This window comes from Crocodylus siamensis, chromosome 8, assembly GCF_052110815.1.
Source record: "Crocodylus siamensis isolate JL-2025a chromosome 8, ASM5211081v1, whole genome shotgun sequence".
In the NCBI taxonomy this organism is placed as follows: domain Eukaryota; kingdom Metazoa; phylum Chordata; order Crocodylia; family Crocodylidae; genus Crocodylus; species Crocodylus siamensis.
Genome location: NC_143402.1, coordinates 48,789,013 through 48,809,284, shown reverse-complemented (window position 1 = coordinate 48,809,284; position 20,272 = coordinate 48,789,013). Strand labels below are relative to the sequence as shown.

Genomic DNA, 20,272 nt, shown 5'->3' with positions numbered 1-20,272 from the left:
CTGTACTTCCAGTTACAAAAAGCAGCTGGTGCAGGCAATGTGTCTCATAGAGCACAAATTTTTTTGAGAATTGCAGTAGGGCAGAATTGACCCCTTTTTCTTTTTTGCTTCCAAAATCAGCATTTTTTCCCCTCTGGACATGGGCTTTGGTGGCAAAAAGGGATGAAAGTTTTATCCTGGCAGCAGCAAACTCCACTGCTGCTCTAAAGAATTACAGTTCCCAGGACACCTTGCACTGGCTGCTGCTTGCTGTTGTTCTTGTACCTGTAAGCCAGAAGGCATGGGAGAAGAGGGAGAAGGGTGTGGGAAGATTGTGTAGCACACATTTTTTCCATGCTATGCTTCTGCATTCAACCAAAATGTCCTGCGTAGCATTTTAAGCTCATTACTTTTTGTCCTGTCCCTGTGGGCATAGAGAACGGCCCTTTATAACAATTCTTTCTATATTTGAAGACTTTAAAAAATATCCCCTCTCAGTCTTCTCTTTTACAAGCTAAATAATCCCAGCCTTTTCCTACGGTAGAATTCTATTTTCCTTTGTGCAACTAATTGCAGCTTTCTAATCATGTAAAGTGGTATTTTTGGTAAACACATGCAGATAACAATTATGTTTCCCTTGTATGGATGCAAAACTGTGCATGCATAGACCAAGCATGTGCAGTAAGCTATATATTGGCCAGGCGTGTATGTGGCAATGTACATATGCCCACTCTGGACATGTAAGTGCATCTAAGTCCCAAGATCATAACAAGCCAGAAACCTGTGACTAGAGGATGTTAGATGGAGAAGAATGATTCTCCACATTTTAGCTCCAATACCCGAGTGGTTAAAACTTTCACCCAAGATGTGGGGAATCCTGTTCTAGGCCCTTTCTCCTAGAAGGGATTTGCCCAGAGATGCACAAGTGCCCTCCCCCCCTGCCTTTTGGTGCTGCTGCCACCACCTGCCAGGGTTGTGCACCATAGGGGGATGTGGGAGCGGGTCCCCACACCCCGCACCCTCCCTCACACCCACAAGATGCCCACCCGAGCTCTGCACTGCTGCCAACCCCTGGGTGTGGGCTGTGCGCTGCTGTCAGCCCCATTCTCTGTTCTCTCACCTAGCTGCAGCTCCACCCCTGCTACTTCCTTACCTGCTGCCCAGAGTGAATGGGATGTGAAGGGATCTGAGCAGGTCCCTGGTGGCTGCAATAGCAGCCCTGCCTGAAAGCTGCCTGCTGGCTGGGCCTGGCCCATCTGTTCCCAAGGGTGGGAGTGAGGCACAGTAGGGTATGTTGGGGGCATAGGTATACGTGGATGCCTTGCTCCCACCCTTGTGCATGGAAAGGCTGGGCAGGGTACAGTTCTTTGGTGTATGCTGCAGGCCAGATAAAAGTGCCTAGCAGGCTGGATCTGGCCAGTGGGATGTATTTTACCTACCCTTGGTCTAGGTTAGTCTGATATGCCAGCTCTGGCACTGTTCTGTGCTACTTTGTAGCAGGACTGACAGATGCGTAAATGAAAACCTGTCACAGATGCACCCAGGCACATTTAGCAGACAGATGCTCATAGGTGGCACGGTACTACTATAATTATTGTAATGTTTTTGGTTTTTTTGGTTTTTTTCTTGTCTTTTGTGTTTTTTTTTCTTTTTTGTAAAAGGTATGACCGAAACAAATTGTCCCTGAAAGAGATCTTGAATGTGCAATATGTGTCATGTATGAACCCTACTGCAGGGAGTTTCACAATCAACTCACGTCTTCAGGTACAGACATATTTCTAATTACATTATGGTTTTAGCATAGTTAGAATATCTTCAAAGTATTCTTAAAAATCATCTGTAGGAGAAAATAGTAGCTATGACCCTGAAATTAATACTTTAGCCTTAATAAAGATTCATGGCCATATTCTGGTGTCAATAACATCAATATAAATTCATTTTTAAGTCAATGTGTTGGCAGACTTGAGTGTAGAATAGTTCCTTATGCCCTCATTTTTGGTCTTTCACCTCTATATTTCTTAACATACTACTGTTTAGAGCTAGAGCTGGACTAAGACTTCTTCCAGCCAGCCAAACCTGGTTTCAGAGCAGCTGCCAAGGCCTTACACATTTATTTTAAATTAAACTATTTTAATTAGAATGTTCTTTTAAGTATTAAATATTTAACCCTTTGATTGTATTCACTCAAGCCTTTTTGCCTTGCTTTATAAAAGTTAGCTACATTTTTGGCATCAACAACATAAAATATAATTTAAAAATTATGAAAGTATATGGTAGTCTAAATTTTGCAACAGGTATTAAATCTGTACTAGGGATTAAGCGATCCTCTATTACAGATGAGGCAGAGCCCTAGCACAGGGGACAAGGTACCCCACATTTGATGTATATGAATTTGCTTGTCTCTTCCTGTAATACATTTGGGGTTAGCTACTGTGAAAAACAAGATTCTTTGTTTTGTGGACCTTGAGTCTGAGTCAATCTGGAAATTGCAATGTTTCTTATGTAATTTGAGAAAAGCGTTCTATTATTAGAAGATTTTCTTCTCTTGGCATTGAAGGGTAGTGCTTACCAAATGAGTCTCAAAGAGGCTAGGGCATTGCTAGTTCATGATCAGGTATACAGCAATTTGCAGTTACCTTGCCAGCAAGAAGTATGGAATCAAACTTAGTTTTATGAGAAAAACAGAGAAACTCAGAAGGGATATGCAAGAATGACCATGATAGTTATACAGTAGCAATATATTTTGCATGAGGATTAAATTCTGCCCTCAGCAGCTATGTACATATATTGAATTGACATCAATTGAATGTTTATGGGAACATACAGAACAGAGAGCAGAATTTGCCCCTATTTCTTGACAAGCACTTCATGAAAGGAGTTGGCCTCCTTAATCTTCTAACTCCTTAATCTTCTTTACCGAGGTGCATTATTTTGTTAAAAATGGTTTCTGAGCAATGCTCAAGGCCATTTCACTTAGAAATGAGGCCAATAAAATTATAAATTTGTCTGTGTTTTCATTCTCTTCCTCAGCGTCACTTCAGTGTGTTTGCACTCTCATTTCCTGGATCAGATGCTTTGTCCACCATCTACAGCACCATCTTAACTCAGCATCTGAAAAGTGAGAATTTCCCTGGGCCTCTGCAGAAATCTGCTCAGCAACTAATAACCCTGGCACTTGGTCTGCACCAGAAAGTAGCTGCTGTGTTTTTGCCAACAGCTATCAAATTTCATTACATTTTCAATCTACGAGATTTCTCCAATATTTTCCAAGTAAGAATGGCAGCTTTTCTTCTTGAGCATTGAAGGCAGCTTGTGGGTATTTTAGAGTATGTATTCCCCTCCCTGAGTCTTGCTAGGCTCAGCAAGGCCACCTAAGCTTCTCAGGACATTCAGCTCAGTTTACCAAGAAAAGACTTAGCATAATTTTCTAAGTAAACTTTTTTTCATAAAATTGCCTTTACTTTTTGTCAATTTGAAACTTGTGACAGGAACTGAGAGCTGAGAAAACTGGTCCAGCTATCAGAATGCTAATCTGGGATTTTTGTGACATGGGTACGATTCTATATTATATTAAAGGGACATATGTTGTATTCGTGTTGGTCTAATGACATAGACAGACAACGTTGTTTGGGTAAGTCTGATATCTTTTATTAGACCAGCTCAAATAGTTGGGAAAATTCTTCTCTGCAAGCTTTTGGGTATAAATACCTGTCATCAGACTGAGGAAGCATCTGCAGTTGGTGTGGTCTTCCTGGATGGAATGAATAGTGAAGAAGCCAGAGGCTGGTACGCATGCAAGAAAGCCAGTCAGTGAAGATGTAAATTGAGGAGTCAGTGAGTGAGAGGTTGGAGGTGGGTGGGGGGAGTGGAAATGTAGCTGATAAATAGTGGAGAGATACCTGGGTGTCAGATGTTAGGAAGGTTATATGTCATAAATCCAACGTCTATACTTAGTCCATTATTTTTTGTATTTAGTAGATTTATGAAGCGAAGTTCATAGGCTTGTCTGTGAAAGGTGTTTTGTAAATTCCCTTTGAGGATTAGAACTGAGAGATTGGAGAGAGAGTGGTTTTCTTGTGAGAAATGTGCCCCTGCAAGTAATTGGGTATTCTTGTCTTTGATAGATTCCCAGTGTGTGTTCATTCAGGTGCACAGTTGTTGTTTGGTGTCTCCTATGTATTTTCCATCAAGGAATCTGGTGCATTGGATGAGATATACAGTAAAAGTACTGTTATCTGGCATCTTAGAAGCTGGCGTGCTCCACTAGCTGGCATGCTGGCTTGTAAGATAAAGGGAAACCGGAAGTGCCCACTGTGACACTTCCAGTTTCTCTGAGCCCCCATGGTTCAGGGCAAAGCAGCCTGCACTGCCAAGCACCCATGGCCCAGGGGCATAACAAGCTGTGTGGGGCTGTGTGGGACCTGTTTTTCTGTCCAGTGGGGCCCTGTGGGCCCCGCAGGAGTGTCAGTAATGCTGTGGGAGGGGCAGAGGAACGCTTCAGACGCGGCATGAGAAGTGGCAGCCGGGGCCACTCAGTTAACTGACATATTTTGTTATCTGACATCCTCCGTTCCCGGGGGATGCTAGATAACAGATCTCTTAGTGTATGACATTTCTGGAGGTGCAGCTATAAGATCCAGGAATGCTAATGGTTCTGTTATAGGGTGTAGTAATTGTGGGTGTGATGGAGATATGTTGCCGGGTTTTGTATTTTTTGTCATGGCATGGTCTGGATCAGAGATGTGGGTTTTCTGGAAAATTTTGAATTGGAAAAATTTCCAGTGCCCTAAATAGAGCATGATGTGATTTATCATGTTTATTTGACTTATATGTAGTAAACAAAACTAAAAAAATACCCCCATGTTAATTTTATGTCCTAGTAGCCACAAATATTTGAACTGAAATATTTGAATAGGAAAAAAAATAAATACAGCACACTTAATGTTGCTTAAATGTTATATTCAAATGAATTCAAAGCTTTATGTGGAAAGAAATTATTTTTATTTGAATACTTGTAAAAATGTAAATACAATACACAATAGCATGTACTTCCCTTATATTGTTTGTTTAAATTTAAGAAAAAAAGGAAGGCACTGAAAACTGTTAACACACTAATTTTAACGTACCCAAAGAACTGTGAATGATATGCTGTGGTTGTCCACTCATCTACTTCAACAAGAGTTTAACTCTCTTCCTCTAAGGCTTTGTGGCACCTCCAGTTTCACTGTCACTATCTGTAGAATCAATTGCACTACTTATTAGTTTCATTTCAGAATGAGATTGAGGCAAATCTGATTCAGAACTACTTGAACCACATTTCTTTCGCTAAAGGATGGTTTTACCAATGAGTCTATGGGCAAGGGCAGCTTATCACACTGCATTTTCTCCATGAACTGTAATTCTGACTGATTCTCCAGAAGCAAGATATTTTGAGAAAAAGAAACTAGCTTAGCAGCGTGTTGATTTGGTTTTGATTTGACTTGCACAGCCAATTAGGAGAATTCACAACTTGATGTTTGGATTATTATGTGAGTGTATTTACCCTCCTGTTTACAAATCAGTAAAATATGTATGTACTCTCTCTCACACTTCCTAGAGATAATCACCTGAAAAACATTAATTACAACTTTGAAACTGCCAATATTGAACTTGCCTAATATTGTATTGGCATCCATTCATTATTACTAATGAATTTTATGAAACAATGAATTTTTAGAAATGTAAAATTTCCCACAGAAAAATAAAACACTGGAAAATTTTCCACCCCATATCTCTGGTCTGGATCCATGGCACAGTCTGTTTAACATGGCTCTGGTGTGGGGTCTATTTTGCTCCAGAACTAAGCTAGTCTCTACAATGGCAATCAGCATAGGGAAAATCACACACAAGGAAAACTCACTAAATATATTTTCCATCATTAAATTGCTGCGAAAAGCAGCATATGTTCAGTAATGGAAACCAACTGTGATGTTGATTATATGCAGCCAACACTGAAGATGACTATAAAACATATGACCCACATGGAGTAAATATCCAGATGGTAACTTTTTTTTTAAAACAAATGTTATTAAAAACACACATCACCCTACACTTACAAAGCTACACATATTGCACATCCTTGTTTTACCAGGAATTCATAGCACAGAAACAACTACATATCAGAAGCATAAAGCTACATATATTAAACCCTTAAACAACATGCATCACATTCTCACAAAAGAACAAACCCTTATAGAAACCTTTTTCTTCATACAGAAACCCATGAAAAAACAATTACCTCAGTAACCACCTGAAACTCTCCACTCCTCCCATCATTCTTTGTTGGTTTAACAAAACAAGCGTCCAGTCCTTTTTCTTCTACTTCTTCTCTGCCTCTTCCACTCCAGCCTCTTCTTTGTCCAGATCAATGTAGTAGTTCAGTTAATGCAGCTCCAGCTTCAGGCACTCTATTTCAGTGAAAGCCAACTCCTTAAACACCCAGAGGTTTCTTACTTTCCATAAACTAGTTTTAAAACATGCTAAAGTCCTTAATAATGTTTCTTTCGGTCCTCTTGGTACAAGTCCATATAGTACCATCTCCCATGCGTTATACCATCTCCTGTGCATATGACACATTTATTTTGTTGACACTCAAAAGTGGCAGACCCTTTCCCACGCCCCCTTTGCATATGTACACTCCCAAAACATGTTCCACTGTTTCTTCATCCCTGCATCTCTTCCTCAGGCACCTTGATGAGCTCGTCAAGCCCCATTTCTGTTCCACTTCTCTCTTTGGCAAGATATTTCTTACAACCATCTATGCTAGGTCAGCATGTTCATAAAATGAGAAGTAGCACAGCTTTAAATGCCACCACTTCTTTGGCAAAGGACAATGTCCTCCTGGACCATAATCAAAGTATTTGCCATGGCTTTACTGTCACCTTTTCTCATACTCTATTACCTTTCCCCTTGGCACCCATCAGGATCCCTAGGACTCTGATTTCTCCCTCTCTTATTTTAAGGCCCAACATCTCCAAGTTCTTCCAGTTTCCTGCTCCCATTATGGTGCTTTTTCAATCTATTGAGTTTAGCCTCTGTCATTTCTCCATACTCTCTTGTATGCTGTAGCACCCTTTCTATTGAAAGGCTATTTCTAACTACTACATTTATATCATCCAAGTATAGTATGCATTTTACCTCACCTCCTCCCAGTATTTTTACTCTGCTCATGATCTTGTCTTTTCTTATTCTTTGTGCTAAGGTTTTGTGCCACACACAAACAGTAGTAGTGACAGGGAACACCGTTGTTTCACCCCTATATAGATTTCAAAGGCTCTACTTAGATTTCCATTAATTTGGACTTGACTCTTTGCTTCTCTATACAACAACTTTATCCAACATATAAATTTGTCTGGGAACCCCATTTTCCCTAGTATCTGGTAATGTAATAATGATCCACTCTGTCATATGCTTTTTCTAAATCCAGGCTTGCTATAACTGTGTTTGTGTTCTTCTCTTGGAGCTGATCGTTTTAGAGATCCTTCTACCTGGTACTGTACATACTTGGTCTTGATGTATTATCTTCTTGAGGTTTTTGCTCATCCTCAAAGTCACTGTCTTGGCCATTAATTGACAGTTTATATTATGGAGTGTAATCAGTGTCCAGTTTTTAAGGATGTCCTTCTTCTCTTTCTTCAAGAGTAAGATCACAATATTTCTTGTAAAATCTTTTTCAAGATCACAACACCTTTGCTGCACTGTTTTTTTCAAGATCACATCACCTCTTGTAAAATCTTTCCCTGCCTCTCCTGTTTCTGCCATTTCCTCAGCCACGTCCACTATATCCCTTCCTACCCATGCTGAAAACTCATAAAATTCCATAGGTATTCCATCAGTTCTCAGTGATTTGCCTTTTAAAGGTTATTAAACACTTCTCCACTTCCTTTAAATTTACATTTTCTTCCATTTTCTTTGTTTCCTCCTCTACTTTCTCTTCAATCTTTGCCAAGAAATTCATCTTCTTCCTGTCTGTTTCCTTCTCTGGTATAGCTCTTCATAAAATCTTCTTGTCACCTCCAGCACCTCCTCCTTATCTACCTGGGCACCACTTTCTTCCCACACTGCTTTAAGTTCTCCTTTTGCCAACTTTACTCTGGCCAGAAAATACAGGGATCACACTTTGTTTGCCCCCACCCAGGATGGTTATGCTAACAACATTTTCTCTCTTGTCTTGCTTTTAAACCAGGTTTTTAACTCTTGCCTTGTTTCTTTTAGCTCTTCTTCTACTTGTTTTCCTTCTGAGTCTTGCTTTGGCAGCTCCTGCATCTTTTTTTGCATTTGTCTTATCATGTCCATTTTTTTCCCTGCACATCTTCAGCCTTCCTTCCTGAAGAATTGTCTCATCCTCTTCTTCACGATCATGTGTCATTCTCTGGTAGTCCCAAAAGATTTATTCAGTGTATGTCCCTCATACTGTCCCTCATACTGTCTTGTATATGGTTGACATTGTACTTGTCTGGCCTCATAGAGGTGCTCTCTTGCCGCTTTGGAGTGTGTACCCAGTGCTGGCTGCAATGGGTGTTCTGGCGGACTTGACAGTGAGTCACGTTCACCCTGAAGGGGCCCCCAATACTCTCCTGCCACGACTTGGTCTTTTCCTTCAGTGTTGGGGCTCCTTCTCCCCACTTTTTGTGGACTGGGCACTGCCCTAAGTGTGTGGTCTTGGGGCTCCACCTCTCCTACACCCCAGCCATGCACCAACCCTCAGGACGGCCAGCTGCTGGACCTCCAGCTCACCCTTATGACATCTTCACCTGCCTCCTCTCTCTCCTCTCTCATCACCCAGTCTCTTTCAGTTCGAGTTGCCTATAAGATGTTGGACTGTCCTGGTCAAAATGTCGGGGTTTCCTTTACTATGCTGCTGCCTGCCATACCATCCTGGTGTCTCCTGGTCTGTGGAGGTTGCTCTTGGCCCCTTCTCCCTGCTTTGGGGCCCTATCACACTCAAAACAATTTGAAAAAAAAAAGAACATTTGGGTATGGGGTTTCAGCCTGCCCCACTCATGGGTTTAGCGTCTTTGGCCCCAAAGTACCTTGACACCGTCCTCTTTAGCCCAACCACCCTGCCAGGTCAGCATGGTGCCTCTCTCAATAATTCCCAGACCCCTCAATTGGGTCCTTGCCAGTATGCTTCCCAAGCTGCTGACACTGCTCGTGTGCAGCCCGGGGAGCAGCTTCGCCTTCTGTCTGCAGTGGTGATGCTGTCTCACCCTCCAGTTCCCCACCACCAGCTTTTAAATCAGCCGCGTGGCAATTCTTAATGATGTCATCAGTTGGTGCCACTCTCAGCCGGCAGTAAAAGCGGCTGATAATCTGTGTGAGTGGTTTGTCTTGGCATGGCTTGTCCGGCTCTGTTTTTCCTATGGAAGGTAAGTGTGCCTTGCCTTCAGCGCTTTTCTCCTTCTTCCCTAAGGAAAAGGCAGAGTGGGTCAGCCCTGCCTCAGATCCCACCATGGGAGGGTATACAGAGGCCTCCACCTGTCTCTTCCTGGGACAGATATATCTCTCCACCTTGTAACAGGTGCACATTTAACTTCCACAGCACCTTTCCTGTGAAAGCAATCATGCTGGTGAGATGCTCTGCCTGCAGTAACCAAATCGTCAGTACTAATCTTCAGTAATCAAAGTTAGTGGAACTTTTCTGCGGCTTTTGCCTCTTCAGAGAAGGCTGGAGAGCAGAGATCATATCAAGGGGGCTAGGAGAGGCTGGGGCCGGTGAAGTGTTCTGCACAGTGTAGCCCTCTCCCACCACTCACCTCCCCAGGATGGGAATATAGGAGGCCTGCAGATGGAAGCCACAACCTCTATTGCTCCATGTCTCTCTGTTGCCATGCTCCATGCTCTTGCTGCTGCAACCTTCCTCCTGGTACTGGCAGGGCCCTGCCTGCTCCCAGGCAGTACCACCCCTTGGCCATAGAGTTTGTGAGGGTGAAATGTTTATCTACAGAATGGGGGGGGGGAGGGGATAGGGGGGAGAGGGCAGTGCATCCTGGAATTCTGGAGAATTGCAAATTGCTTGTTTTATCTTCATGGAGCAGGTGGAAGTTACCCTAATATGAGCTGGGTATCACAGTCCAAAGTTAATCCTCACTGAAGTGGCATCATTTTGAGATACTCAGAGGGCATTTAGCAAAAGTTGATGAGTTTTAACTTGTGAACACTTATGTTTTAAGTGCTCTTAGGATGGTCTAAATGTATTGTGTAATGATACCCTTCGTGCCTCTCAAGATGAACGTGGAACCCAGTAGAGCAAGTGTAGATGCTACTCTAATCTTTTTTTCAGCAGGGTGCTGCTTCTCAGCATTGCTGGGGCTGGGCAGGCAGGTACTCCACTGCTGCTGTTATTGCTTAGCATCAGTACATTGGGAGGGGGGCAATGCTGCACACCACCAGTAGGGGACACTGCTCACCACTATTGGTGCAGGGGGATTGTAGTTTTACCTGTCCACATCCAATTGTGGAAGCAACCCAATCTGTTAGACCTTTAGTGAATTCTAGGCTTTTAGCTCTCTAAAATCTAGCAGGCACAAGTTTGTTACCTGACCCACTAGTGCTCCAAGGATTTCAGTTCCTTAGGAACAAGTAGATAATAGGTCTCAACCTGTACCTGCTAGAAGGCTTTGTATATTATAAGTACTTCTCTAATCAAGGCTGGATAGTAAAGTGCAATACCATTTCTCTGGGATAGTTCCTACTTGGAGTTTCTCTTAAACCGTCTCTGTGATTTCTGAGCTGGGGGTTCCTCCACCTTAGACCTCCACAAAAGTCATGGCAATCACTGAACCCTAAGCGACCTTTACCCAACTTACTCTTACAGGATTAATACCCTTCTAAAATTGTAGAAATTATAAGGCAGGGCCAGTGTATGGAGAACCCAACTCACCAGGCACTTTATATTCAAACTGTCAAAATGCAGTTAAAACAAGTTAGCATGTTCAAAACAAGCAAAAAGAGTAAGAGTTCCCACTCTATCAAAGTATGCTTAGTGAGAATTGCTCTAATTAAAGTGCCCAGGGCGTCATGTATCAGCATCCCTGAATCAAATGAGCTTTAGTTAAAGCATCTCTGCCACCATTTTAAGCACAGGGATGCTGATAGACATGACGCTGGAGTGTGGTAATTACCATGCTCCAGCAGACTCAGTTAATTGAGTCTGTTCCAATGTGTTGTAATTACAGTGCACGGAGCAGCCTCCCTGCATGTTCCCCCCCCTTCCCCTCCACCTGCATCTTTATCATGGTGCAATGCCTAAGGACGTGGCTGGACTCTCCAGTGCCTGGGGTAGTGCAAGAGTACGCAGTACCAGTGCACTGCTGGTACCAATGTTTCTCTGGTGCTGCTGTGAGAAACACAACTTCCTGAGATTTCCTTTCTGTAAAGGCAGCTGAGCTCCATCCCTTACTTTGCAAACTAAAGGAGAAATCTTGGTGTTATTGGATTAGTGGGCTCATCTACATGATACATTTACTGCACAGTAGACTAATTAGCTTCACAGTAAACAACATGCGTCTACATGTGTGCCCTGATTTAAGCTGGAGTACATTAATGAACTCTGTAGCACTACTAGAGATATAAGTACTATCCTGCTGTGGAGGTTATTTACTGCAAAGCAATGCATGTGCAGATGCTGATCCAGGAGTAAATCGTTCCCAGTTAGCACAGCCACCAGGGGGCCACACTCCTTCCTGTTGCTGAGTCACATAGCTTGGAAGGTATCTTCAGGAGCCTCACAGCATGGGCAGCTTCTCTGCCACCCAACAGAGCTACCTGGAATCTGGGACTACTCCCCTCTCGGTGCCCCTTGCAAGCTCACGGCTGACCCCAGAGCCCCCTACCAGCCTGGGGCTGGCACCCAAGCTGCAACTCAAGCCTGGAGTTCCCTTTGGCTAGTGCAGGGCGGCAGAGCAAGACAGGAGTGGCTCTAGCCTAAACTGCTCCTCCCCAGCACAATTTGTTCCTGACCTAGGTACATGTGTGGATGCTGTGCCTGGGAGTCATTTCATAGTTTCATAGTTTCATAGTAGCTAGAGTCGGAAGGGACCTAGGAAGATCATCTAGTCCGACCCCCTGCCTTGGCAGGAAAGAGCACCGGGGTCAGATGACCCCGGCAAGGTGCTCATCTAACTTCCTTTTAAAAATCCCTAGGCTAGGAGCCTGTACCACTTCCCCTGGAAGCCGGTTCCAGGCCCTAGCCGCCCTGACTGTGAAGTAGCACCTCCTAATATCTAATCTAAACCTACCCTCCAGCCAGCTTGTGACCGTTATTCCTGGTCACTCCTGGCAGCGCACGGGGGAACAGGGACTCCCCCAATACCTGCTGATCCCCCCTGACCAGTTTGTAGCAGGCCACAAGGTCCCCCCTTAACCTTCTCTTGTGGAGGCTAAACAGGTTCAGGTCCCGTAGCCTCTCCTCATAAGGCTTGCCCTGCTGACCCCTGATCATACGAGTGGCCCTCCTCTGGACTCTTTCCATATCGTCCACGTCCCTCTTGAAGTGTGGCGCCCAGAACTGGACACAGTACTCCAGCTGCGGCCTGACCAGTGCCGCATAGAGGGGGAGGATCACCTCCCTGGACCTGCTCGAGATGCATCTGTGGATGCATGACAGGGTACGGTTGGCCTTCTTGACTGCCTCCCCACACTGCCGGCCCATGTTCATCGTGGAGTCAATGACGACTCCAAGATCCTTTTCCGTCTCCGTGCTGGCAAGGAGGGAGTTCCCCAACCTGTAAGTGTGGTGCCGGTTCTTCCTCCCCATGTGCAACACCTTGCACTTATCAGTGTTAAACCCCATCCTATTCTCATCCGCCCACCGTTGCAACCTGTCAAGGTCAGCTTGTAGCCTATTGCACCCTTCTAGTGCAACCACATCCCCCCACATCTTAGTGTCATCAGCAAACTTGAACAGGGTGCTTTCTACCCCGTCATCCAAGTCACTGATGAAGATGTTGAACAGTGCGGGCCCGAGGACCGAGCCCTGCGGAACCCCACTGCCCACGTCCTTCCAGGTCGAGAAGAACCCATCCACTACCACCCTCTGGGTGCGGCCCTCTAACCAGTTGGCGACCCATTTGACTGTGTGGGCATCGACCCCACAGTCTCCCAGCTTTTTGATGAGGACAGGGTGAGAGACAGTGTCGAAAGCCTTCCGGAAGTCCAGAAAGACTACATCCACAGCAACCCCTGCGTCTAATGATTTGGTGACCTGATCGTAAAAGGCCACCAGGTTGGTCTGACAAGACCTGCCACTGATGAACCCATGTTGGTTGCCCCTGAGCATGCATTCCCCCGCAAGGCCCTCCTGGATGTGTGCCAGGATGATTTTTTCAAAGAGCTTACCCGGGATTGAGGTAAAACTAACTGGCCTGTAATTTCCCGGGTCCTCTTTTTTTCCCTTTTTGAAGATAGGGACTACATTGGCCCTCTTCCAGTCCTCCGGCACCTCACCAGAGCACCACGAGTGCTCATAGAGCCGCGCCAGGGGTCCCGCAATGACCTCGGCCAGTTCCTGTAGAACCCTAGGGTGAAGATCGTCCGGACCAGCGGACTTGAACACGTCCAGCCTCCCCAGAAGTACCCTAACTAACTCCTCGCTAACCCCTGGCCCAGGCGTGTCTCTCCCGGGGCCCGAGGGGGGCCCAGCAGGGAGGTGGCTGAACTGGTCCCTACTTAGGAAGACAGAGGCAAAGAAATCGTTAAATATGTTAGCTTTGTCATCTGGCATGACGACTAAGTTGCCCATTGTGTCCTGCAGGGGCCCCACATTACCCGGGACCCTCTTTTTACCCCCTATGTATTTGAAGAAGGACTTCTTATTGTCCTTAATCCGGGAAGCTAGTCCTATCTCCATCTCTGCCTTGGCCTTCCTGACTGCCCCCCTACATCCTCGGGCGACTGTAACATAGTCCTTCTTGGTGATGACCCCATCCCTCCATTGGGTGTATGCCTCCCTTTTAGCAAGGAGACATTCCCGGATGCTCCTAGTGAGCCATGGGGGTTTATGTGCCCTCCTGCTCCCTTTGACCCTTGTTGGGATTACCTCCCTTTGGGCATGGAGGATCGTCTCCTTAAGGAGCAACCACTCACCTTGGACATCTGGCTCCCTTCCCCTCTGGGTCCTCAGCGCTTCCCCAACGATCCTCCTTAGCTTGTTGAAGTCAGCCCTCCTAAAGTCTAGGGCTGTTGCCTTGCTGCAGCCCTTTGCCACCTTACGCTGGATGGTGAATTCCAGCAAGCGATGATTACTGTCTCCCAGGTGGCCCATCACCCGCAGCCCCCTCACCAGGTCATCACCCGTGGACAGCACCAGGTCCAACAAGGACAGGGCAGTTTGCTCTACAGTTTATTGATGTGTATTATTTGCATATGTAGATGAACCTGGTGAGAGCTTTGCCACTGATTTCAGTAACAGAATAATTTGAATCCGTAGTACCATGCTCTATCTGCCGTAATAGACTTTGGGTGTAAACAGAAGCACAGCTTCCTGCTGTAACTGAGAACATTTTGCAGGAAGCCTTCTGAGTTACAAGAACCTCTTGGAACAAACAGAAGTCCACTGTTGGTTTCAGGTTGGAGGGGAAACTAGTTGCTGGCTGCGAACCTGCAGCTGGTTTCCCCAAACAATGGCCCCTCCTCTCTCCCAGCCTGTCCCCATTTCAGAATGGGAGGAGGGAAAGGGAGCAGAAGGAGTTCATTCTAAGGGTTCCTCAGCCAGCTCTGGAGGGTGGGGTGGGTGAATTGGAGCTAACACCACCTTAGGGGACCTTCAATATACCCACTACAGCTTCCACTGGGGGCTGAAAAACTCCCAGACCAAACTCCCTCTACTCCCTTTCTCCCCCTTCCATTTTGAAAACAGATCAAAGTTGGCAGGCAGTGCAGACAGAAGTTACAGAAGAAGCTCTGTTTTGAAATGTCTCCATCTGACAGTGTCTTATGCAATTGTGTTTGGTTATGGCTATAAATTGCTTTCTGTGGCCAGATTAGGTGAAAATTGTCACTTCTGTCTGCACCCATTGGGCACATCTACACATGTGCTTTAATGCACATTAACCTGTTTTAATGTGCATTAACGTGTAACTAAAAACATGCTACAGTAAAAGTTTTGTTATCCGGCATCTTTTCTGGTTTCTCCAAGCCCCCATAGCTCGGAGCAAAGCATTTCTGAATGGGTGCGTCTACATGCTGCTCTGTCACTGTAGCATATGTCAGTGCCCTAAGTTGCCATGCAATGTGCTATAGCAACGTAGCGATCATGTGAGTCTGCACATGATTGGTGGTTACTTTGCCGTAGTGGTATACTCCCCTAGTTTAGTGTGATGCTACAGCAAAGTAGTGACAGAAAGTAACCATGCAGTGTACGCATGGTGCAGTATGGGCAGTTACTGTGCCGTGCTTTAGTACTTCCTTTTGGAAGTACTAAAAGGAAGTACTAAAGCACAGTGCAGTAACAACATCACTGTAGGGTGACGTGTAGATATGCCCTAAAGGTAGTTACTTATCCTGGCAATCTTTACTTTGCTGCTGGTCAGTGCTGAATACCCCAAATCTTGTTGAAAAAGGAAGTATTTAAGCCCCAGGCCAAGACAGGCCATAGTTAAATGCATGTGTTATCCTCAATTTGTTTTTCTATTTCCTTTTAAATTACTAGAGAGTATCAAGTTTAGTCCAGATCCCTGAATGATTTCAAAGCCTTGACAGTCTGTCATATCAATTTCTGCATGCTGCTTTGAAGTGTGACAAAAATTGGAAGGTGTTTCTCATTGTGATAATTAACATATTACCCAGCTTCTGTGCCAGATCTATATTGTGTCCTGGGAAGATTATTATACTCAGTAATCTGTCATTCAAAATTACCCTTTAATAAATCCTTATCTAATTGGTTCCAGCTGGAAGGCATTTGGCTCATAACAGAGTTTATGCATGTATTTAGAAACTCGGAGGCAATGGAATGGAATTATAGCACTACATGTGACAAGTCTAATGAGCATGGTTGTTTTCCTGAACAAATATTCATGCTGCAGTGTTGCAGACAGTCACTGTTTTATCAGTTTTTTCTTGATATATGATGTTTTATCTAAAACCCCATTTTCTGGAAGCAAGTGATTAGCTCTCATGACTGAAGGGAAGCCTTTCAATGTCACCCAAGTGCATCCCCTGCGGCCAGACATTTAGATATTCTTAGATATTGTGATATCTTTGGCCAAGAGACCTTGTTTTTGTCTCTTTGTCTGTAAGTAGCTAAGACAGTGGAGCCACTCAGGAACCAATCTAATTAAAACATCTGCAGCATCTCATGTATTCGGCATCCAGTGCTTTAAAATGGCAGTGGGGGAGCTTTAAATGTTCAACAAGCTTTAGTTAAAGTGCTCCTGCCATGATTTTGAAATTTGGGGATGCTGAATACATGTGATGCTGAAAATGCTGGAGCATTCTAATTAGAATGGTTAATTAGATGGGTCAAGTTTTTTAATCTAATAGGCTAATTAGATTAATAGAATCTGCTCCGACATATTCTAATTAGAATGTGTTGGAGCAGGCGTTGGACATGTGTATAAGTCCCCTTAGAATCTATCACAATACAAGTATTGCTAATAAAAATTACAAAAAAATCTTAACAACCTTTAAGCTTATCTCATGATTATTTTGGGATATGACTTCTTTTTTGACAGTTGTACCTGACAGCACTATCGCAGATTGTCTTATAGCAAGAAGACAGTTTCTGTTATTAAATTAATGAATCAACCAATTAAGTAGGTCTTTATGAAAGTAATGTTTTTATTAGGTTACTATGCATTAATTTGGATGAAAGTATAAGGTGTCTGCCAGAGGGCACAAGAAGGCTGATACACTGCATAGAAACCTTTAAAACATGAAGTTGCCAGCCATTATCTGAACTTGTATTTGTTCAGAAAAAAAGATAATTTTCCATTCATTAAATGTTAAAAAACAAAACAAACCATCATCAGATAGTAGAGAGAGAATGCTTTATGTCACTTCTAAATGCATTTTATATTTTATGTATAAATAATTAGTTTTATATTTAATTCACGTAATTAAAAACCTTATGTATTGTTAATAGGCTTAGTTAGAGGCAGCATCTCTTTGAAACATAATTCTTTTGTGAATTTTAATAGGGTACATTGTAAATATACTACAATAAGCTGACACCAATGAATGCTTCTTTTTTAGACAGCATATGTCTAATTAAAATAATTATTTTTTTAAATTGTTAAAACCGAGATTTCCAGATTGTTTTTCCTTTTGAAGATGAGCACCTTCCAGTTGTAATGTATCTGCCTGGGTGAATTAATTGAGCTCAGTGGGGCTTGAAAACCTTACCAGGGAAGGAAATGCCAATTGCAGCTCATACCCTAAAAGTAGGGAGGCCTGAGTTTGGAAGCTGATTGGCTGACTTCTCTTCTCCAAAGGGTTTTGTGTGTTTGGGTTGTTCTCATAGGGAGCTAGGGTAGTTTAGTAGATAACACATTGAATTGGGCCCCTAGCAGAATTGAATCCTAGCTGTGGTTTTGCTATTGCTCTTCTGGACAGCCTTAAGTAAATGATTGCCTCTTACTGTGCCTCAGTTTTGTCTTTAAAACAGAGTATTGCCATGAGGATTGCTTTTTTAATGTACTTTGTGGGCCATTAACCAAAACTGCTGCATAAGACCTAAGTATTATTTTGATTCTGGTGCTGTTGTTCTGATATTTAGATCATATGTGGTCTATGACTTACTTTCAGCTCTACTTCTTCACGGTTGCTCTTCAGTGCTTGAAGTCTGTTATGCACACAGAACAAAGCAAAAGTAATGTAAAATACATTGCTGCAGGCAGACTGAGAAACCAAAGATAACAAGGACTGCATTTCCTGTGGGCTTTTTGGCCATGGAATTATCAGTCTGATCCCATGGTTCTTATAATAATCCTGAATTTAATAAATATTCACCTATAGTTCCTTGCATTAGTCCAGATGTAGAAGCTGGGAATTCAGCTTGTCTCCTATGTTCACAAGGGAGCTTTGATAATGAATACAGTTGGTCTTTATATCTGTGTCTTCTACACAGGGCATTCTGTTTTCTACCCTGGAATGTCTGAAGCATCCCCAAGACCTAGTAAAGTTCTACCTGCATGAGGCAAACCGTGTGTACCGGGATAAGATGGTTGATGAAAAAGATTTTGACATCTTTGACAAAGTGCAGATGGAGATGGTGAAGAAATTCTATGATGTAAGTGTCATGGTTTGGATTTGTCACATTAACAAGCTCCAGAATCATTTTTCAAAGCCAAAGATGTATGGAATGCAGAAACGCCTTTAGGAAAATGTAACAAAGAGGTCCTGAGATCTGTTCAAGTCATATTATTTGTTTGGTGTACCTTATTTTTCTTGTCTATAAAATGGGTAAAATAATACTACCTTAACTCACAAAGGTCTTTTAAATTTTATTTAGCTAGTGTATGTAAAGAGCTTTAAACATCTCAAAAAAATGTTTAAACTCAGGCTAAGTGTTCCTTCGTTTCAGTTGAAGCTGAGCCCAGAGTGCAACAAATTGTCCTCAGTTCCACTAGGGTATAAATATATATTTCCTGATATCGCATTTGTGCTGCCATAAAAATGTGAGAAAATAGATGTCTCTACCCTTTCATACTACATCAGTGACCATGGTTTTCTATTTGCTCTGTGGTGGGTAAGTGTGGGCAGCCCTTGCTGCCCCCTCCTCTTGCCCATCACTCCCTGCTACTCCTGTGTTGCATATTTATTGTAAGTGCAGATGTTCCCATCATCTGTTTAACTACCTAATCCTGTGGAAAATACTGTAGAGCTTTTATTCTCAGTGATGCATTCTGGCAGGGCAGTCTTGCTGGTGGCCACAGGCCAGACTGCAACTCTTCCTATGGGCTCCTGTCACCTTTACCTCCTCAACTCCCCACACTTCACTTCCCTTCACAGATCTGGATGCCACTCCTCCTGGCCATCATTGACTTTCTCCATTGCTCCCAGCCACTGGGGTCTCCTGGCTTTCCCACCCTCCTTCTCTCTGGACCTAGGTGAACTTTGGGAACCACACTACTTAATTTCTAAATTGCAACAGAGCTTATGCTAGAACTGCACTGATCTGTCACCTCAGAAGCTTTCCCTGTGGGGAGTTAGTGAGAAGGCAATCAAACTTCTCTTTTGCATTTCCTTGGCAGGAGACTGAGGAGATGCTAGAACAGACCAAGAAGATGAACATGTATTGCCATTTTGCAAAAGGTATTGGGGAATCCAAATACATGCCTGTTCAGACCTGGGAGTCATTGAACCAGATCCTTGTAGAAGCTTTGGATAACTACAATGAAGTCAATCCTGCCATGAACCTGGTCCTTTTTGAAGATGCCATGTGCCACATGTAAGGAGATTTTCTGTCTTCATACTCTGGTATAATCATTTGCCAGAATATTTGCAGAGATTGTTCCATGCAATTCATTTTCTTTTAATGTTTTCCTGTGCAAGGATTATCCATTATTTTATTTTAGTTGATGTTAAGTGGATCTGTAAGTATCCAGCATCTCAGAAGGCATTGATACCTCTCTGTCTCAACTTCCTAACTGAAACAGAAAGTCTTTGTCCCATAAAGGTCTTGTGAACCTTTTCTCAAGGATATCTGGAAAACTAAGAGATGACACTGCAATGATACAATGATGAAATACACACAGGTGACAGTTGTCAAATATGCTTGCCTAAGTGGTATCCAGTCTTGTATGAGAAAATTATCCAGAAGCACATCTGCGAGGGACCAGCAGGGGAAATCATGCTTAGGGTCAACTAACATGGGTTCATTTGAGGCAGGTCCTGTCAGACCAGCCTGGTGGCCTTCTATGACCAAGTCACAAAATCCTTGGACGCAGGTGTCATGGTGGACGTAGTCTTTCTGGACTTTATAGTATCATAGTAGTATCATAGTAGCTAGAGTCGGAAGGGACCTAGGTAGATCATCTAGTCCGACCCCCTTCCTTGGCAGAAAAGAGCACCGGGGTCAGATGACCCCGGCAAGGTGCTTATCTAACTTCCTTTTAAAAATCCCCAGGCTAGGAGCCTGTACCACTTCCCCTGGAAGCCGGTTCCAGGCCCTAGCCGCCCTGACTGTGAAGTAGCGCCTCCTAATATCTAATCTAAACTTACCCTCCGCCAGCTTGTGACCGTTATTCCTGGTCACTCCTGGCAGCGCACGGGGGAACAGGGACTCCCCCAATACCCGCTGATCCCCCCTGACCAG

General features: G+C 43.7%; 1 protein-coding gene across 1 annotated transcript in view; it reads left to right on the top strand.

Annotated features, from left to right (window-relative positions):
* Window positions 1-20,272, top strand: part of DNAH9 (dynein axonemal heavy chain 9) — a 480,799-nt gene that overhangs the window by 218,305 nt on the left and 242,222 nt on the right. Inside the window, exons 40-43 of the mRNA XM_090059292.1 lie at window positions 1,641-1,743; window positions 3,010-3,249; window positions 18,083-18,244; window positions 19,209-19,405. Coding sequence (XP_089915418.1) covers window positions 1,641-1,743; window positions 3,010-3,249; window positions 18,083-18,244; window positions 19,209-19,405 — 702 coding nt within the window. The remainder of the gene's footprint in view (window positions 1-1,640; window positions 1,744-3,009; window positions 3,250-18,082; window positions 18,245-19,208; window positions 19,406-20,272) is intronic.